At 22.0% G+C, this 4120-nt stretch overlaps 1 protein-coding gene across 1 annotated transcript in view, besides 8 other annotated features; it reads left to right on the forward strand.

Moving 5' to 3' along the window:
• The window catches only part of EDI_243490 (uncharacterized protein), a gene marked incomplete at both ends in the record, with an annotated part of 2648 nt that extends 833 nt beyond the window's left edge, over nt 1-1815 (forward strand). Inside the window, one exon of the mRNA XM_001736740.1 lies at nt 3-1815. Coding sequence (XP_001736792.1) covers nt 3-1815 — 1813 coding nt within the window. The remainder of the gene's footprint in view (nt 1-2) is intronic.
• A 771-nt stretch (nt 1816-2586) lies between these two features.
• Nucleotides 2587-2677: a sequence feature (AT_rich).
• A 200-nt stretch (nt 2678-2877) lies between these two features.
• Nucleotides 2878-2960: a sequence feature (AT_rich).
• Nucleotides 2961-3136: 176 nt separating this feature from the next.
• Nucleotides 3137-3365: a repeat region.
• Nucleotides 3253-3674: a repeat region.
• A 13-nt stretch (nt 3675-3687) lies between these two features.
• Nucleotides 3688-3847: a sequence feature (AT_rich).
• A 110-nt stretch (nt 3848-3957) lies between these two features.
• Nucleotides 3958-4005: a sequence feature (AT_rich).
• Nucleotides 4006-4070: a microsatellite.
• A 13-nt stretch (nt 4071-4083) lies between these two features.
• Nucleotides 4084-4111: a sequence feature (AT_rich).
• Nucleotides 4112-4120: the final 9 nt, after the last annotated feature.

The raw sequence follows: 4120 nt of genomic DNA on the forward strand, positions 1-4120 counted from the left end.
AGATTATCATCTATTCTGTATGACAACAAGATCAGTATAACAGGAAAAGAAGTGTCTGATACTTCTTTAAATAATACAACAACACCAGTCGACTCTCTAAATAGTGCCACAATTTCTGATAATTTACCAAATAATACTGCAGCACCTGTTGGCTCACCAAATAATACTATAATACATACTACAACAGATATATCTGAACCAAATGTTCCAATTGAAGGAAGTATAAGATTGAAAAATCATGAAAAAGGAAAATTGAAAATATATTTATATCCAAATGAACCATTTAATCAAGTAGAAGAGAGTGATGCAATTGCTATTTTAGTTGTTGGTCAAACAGGAAGTGGTAAAACAACATTATTAAATAGTTTTGTAAATGCATTATATGGAATCAAGATAACAGATGATTTTAGATATATAATTATAAATGAAGATAATTTAAAACAATGTAGAGATCAATCTAAAAGTCAAACAAGTAAAGTTTCAATTTATAATATTAAAAGAACAAAAAGAACACCTCCAATAAAAATAATAGATACACCTGGATTTGGAGATACAAGAGGAATTGCATATGACAAAGCAATTATTAAACAAATAAAAGAAGCATTTGAAACAAAAGTATTTGATTTAACTGCTATTTGTTTTGTTGCACCATCTAGTAATGCAAGACTAACAGCAAATCAAAAATATATATTTGGGAATATTATTGATTTATTTGGGAATGATGTGAAAAAGAATTTTATTGCTATGCTCACATTCTGTGATGGTAAAACACCACAAGTTATTAATGCATTACAATCGCAAGATTGTATTTTCAGTTCAGTTATTCCTGAAATAGATGAACCATGGTATTTAAAATTTAATAACTCAGCTATTTATGATGATAATACTGGAGATGAATTTACACAAATATTTTGGAAATTAGGCATGAAGAACTTTGATGACTTTATTGAAAAATTAAAAAAATTACCAAAAAAGTCATTAGAACAATCCAGAGAAGTTTTGAGGAGAAGAGAACGTATTAAAGCCCAAATTGAAGGATTAAGAATATCATTAAATAATGGAATATCAAAAATGGATGAGATAAAACAATATTATGAACAGTTCTATTTGAATCGAGATAAGGTTAATAATAATCAAAATTTTACTTTTACTGTAACAAAAACAATACAAAAAAAGGTCGAACTAAAACGAGGAGAATATGTAACTAATTGTTTGAAATGTAATAGAACATGTCATTACCCATGTTATATTAAAGGAGACATGAAAAAAAACTGTGCTTGCATTGGTGATAAGGAATGTTGTACTGTATGTAAATGTTATTATACACAACATGCAAACTCATCATACAGATTTGATTATGTAACAGAAACAGAAAAACAAACAGCAAAAGAAGTACTTGAAAGATATAATGAAGGTAAAAAAGGTGTAGCTAGTGCAGAGGCTATGTTAAAAAAGTTAGAAGAAGAATATTATAAAATTCAAATGGACTGTTATGATAAAGAAGTAGAAATTATAGAATGTATTAATATATTGTCATCCATTGCATTAAATGGTAAAATTAATAGTTCTAATGAATATTTAGATTTATTAATTGAAACAGAAAATGAAGAAAAGAAAACAGGATATAAAATTAGAATTGAAGGATACAAACAACTAAAACAAACAAATCAAATAATAGAAGATATTATGAAAAAATCAGGTTCAAAAAAGAGTAAGCAAGAGATTAAAAAAGAACTTGAAAGAAAAAAGGAAGATTTAGTACAAGGAGAAAAATCAACATTAGATAAAAACTGTGAGAGTTGTGTTATTTGCTGAAGACAAATAATTAAATGAAAGTTTTAATTAATTGGTTTAGTTTAACTCATCAAATATCTTCATTATAAATGAAATACATAATATCATTTATTATCTTATTTGTAATGTTATCACTATAGTTGTAGAGTTAAATATTAGTTTCATTTTATCTTTTTAAGTGTTAATAATGATTAAATCATCAATAAGTATCATACTGTTATTATTTAAACTTATTTACTCTTAAATTTTTCATTTTTCTTGAAGTATTTTGTATTTATTTAATTTGTGTAACTAGTTGAGATGTTTTGATATTGTACAATTACAATATCAATAAATATGATTTGTTGTTAATGAAATATGATTGAATTTATGTAATAATTAAACTCTGTATTTAATTCATAAAACAACAAATTCTCTATTTGATTGTTGTGTAATATGAACAAACATATGTGATATATACACATTTTCTCATTGATTTTCTGACTCAATAACATTATGTTGATATTCATTCTCATTATTTCTTTATTTGCTTGATAAAGTCATAAATAACTTTGGACAATTCATCTTGGCTTTTATCAAATAACTCTACCAAATGACATTACCACTTGAATAACATTCTTTTTTTATTCAATGATTTTCTCTTTTATACTTTTTTATTTCCCTTTTCTTAATGAATCAGTGTTTATTCTAATTGGATTTCGTTATTTGTTTTTAGTTGTTTAGTAGACTAACCAAGACAATAAATTACAAAGAATATAAATATGATATTTCTCATTAACCAGTTTTTAGTTCTTTTTTATTTTTTATTTTTTAATATAACAAATAAATGAAATATGATTTAAATTATTTAATTAAATTGAAATAAGTAGAAATATTATTTATTGTTTCTTTGAATAATACAACTTCACATAAATAATTTAATTGTCATGCTTGTTTCATAATACTTTAATCAAAATGTGATTTCATTTATTTATAATTTGATTTATCTTGTTAAGGTTTGTATCAACATGATTATTATTGACATGAAGTAAACTTAAAAGACAAAATATGTTCACAAAAGAGTATTAGAATATGTAGAAATTCTTTATAATTTATTTTAAATTACTTGATATTTATATTATTAGTTTTTCATGTTTTAAATTTCTTTAAATTAGTATAAATAAAAACAAATGAATTCTTTCCTTTATTATTATTTATCATTTATTCATTTAAATTGATTGTTCAACTCTTTCTTTATTTTCAAATTCATAATTCAAGTATTACAATAATATTGAATATTGTAAATAAAATAACTCCTATTTTTTTTTAATTTCTTTTATTTCATTCATCTTTGTTTCTTTTCAGATTTGAAGATAGCGTGTCAGATATAACACCACATGGAACCTTAATATCCAATCTTTGAGTCGTCAATACAATTTTATAATAAGATGCTTTTGGTGAGATAACACATAACCTAAGATTAATTAGTTATTATTTATTAATATTTATTACGAATGATTATTATGGAGTATTAGTTATTTATTATGATGGTATTATTATTTATCAACATATAAGACATTTATCAATGATAGATTTGAATTGAATACATGGAGTGTTATTAAGAAAAAGAAGATTCTTTAAACAATATTGATGATAAAAGAGATAGACCATAATCATAATGTTGTTGATATACTCTTATAATAACAATATAAATAATGAAGAGTTTTAATACTCATTTATTTCAAGATAAAAATCAGATAACAACTTAAATGATGAATTACTTAATTTAGAAATGATTGAAAAAACAATAAATGAATAAAGACAATGATTAGTGAAGCTGATTTGTTCACTTCTCAATATGATGAAAACATAATCATAAATAATTCATATTTAATTTCTTTCTTTTTTCTATTGATTATTATTTTTATTATTTTTTATTTAAGTTATATAAAACATAATAATTTTATCTCATTTATTATTTTAATAAATAAATTAATTCTTTTTATCATATTGTTATAAGTAAATTACTTATTGATTCTTATAAAATCTGATAAATAAAATTAATGTAAAAATAGGGTGATAAAAAATAATTAAAGTGTTCTTGATTTTCTCTATATTTATTATTTTCATATAATATCTATTTGTACTCAATTCAAACTTATCAAATTTCATTTTCTTATGAAGATATATTTCTTTTTTATCTTAAAAATAATTTAATATTAAATATTTAATTTTATTTATGTTATTTTAATTTGTTCATTCAATTTCTATTTATTTGTTTATTTAAATTCATTTATAATGATTTGATTGTTATTTAACATATTTATATTTATTATTTCTATACAAT

The sequence above is a fragment of the Entamoeba dispar genome, genomic scaffold (genome assembly GCF_000209125.1).
Source record: "Entamoeba dispar SAW760 scf_1105229460063 genomic scaffold, whole genome shotgun sequence".
Classification (NCBI taxonomy): Eukaryota; Evosea; order Mastigamoebida; family Endamoebidae; genus Entamoeba; species Entamoeba dispar.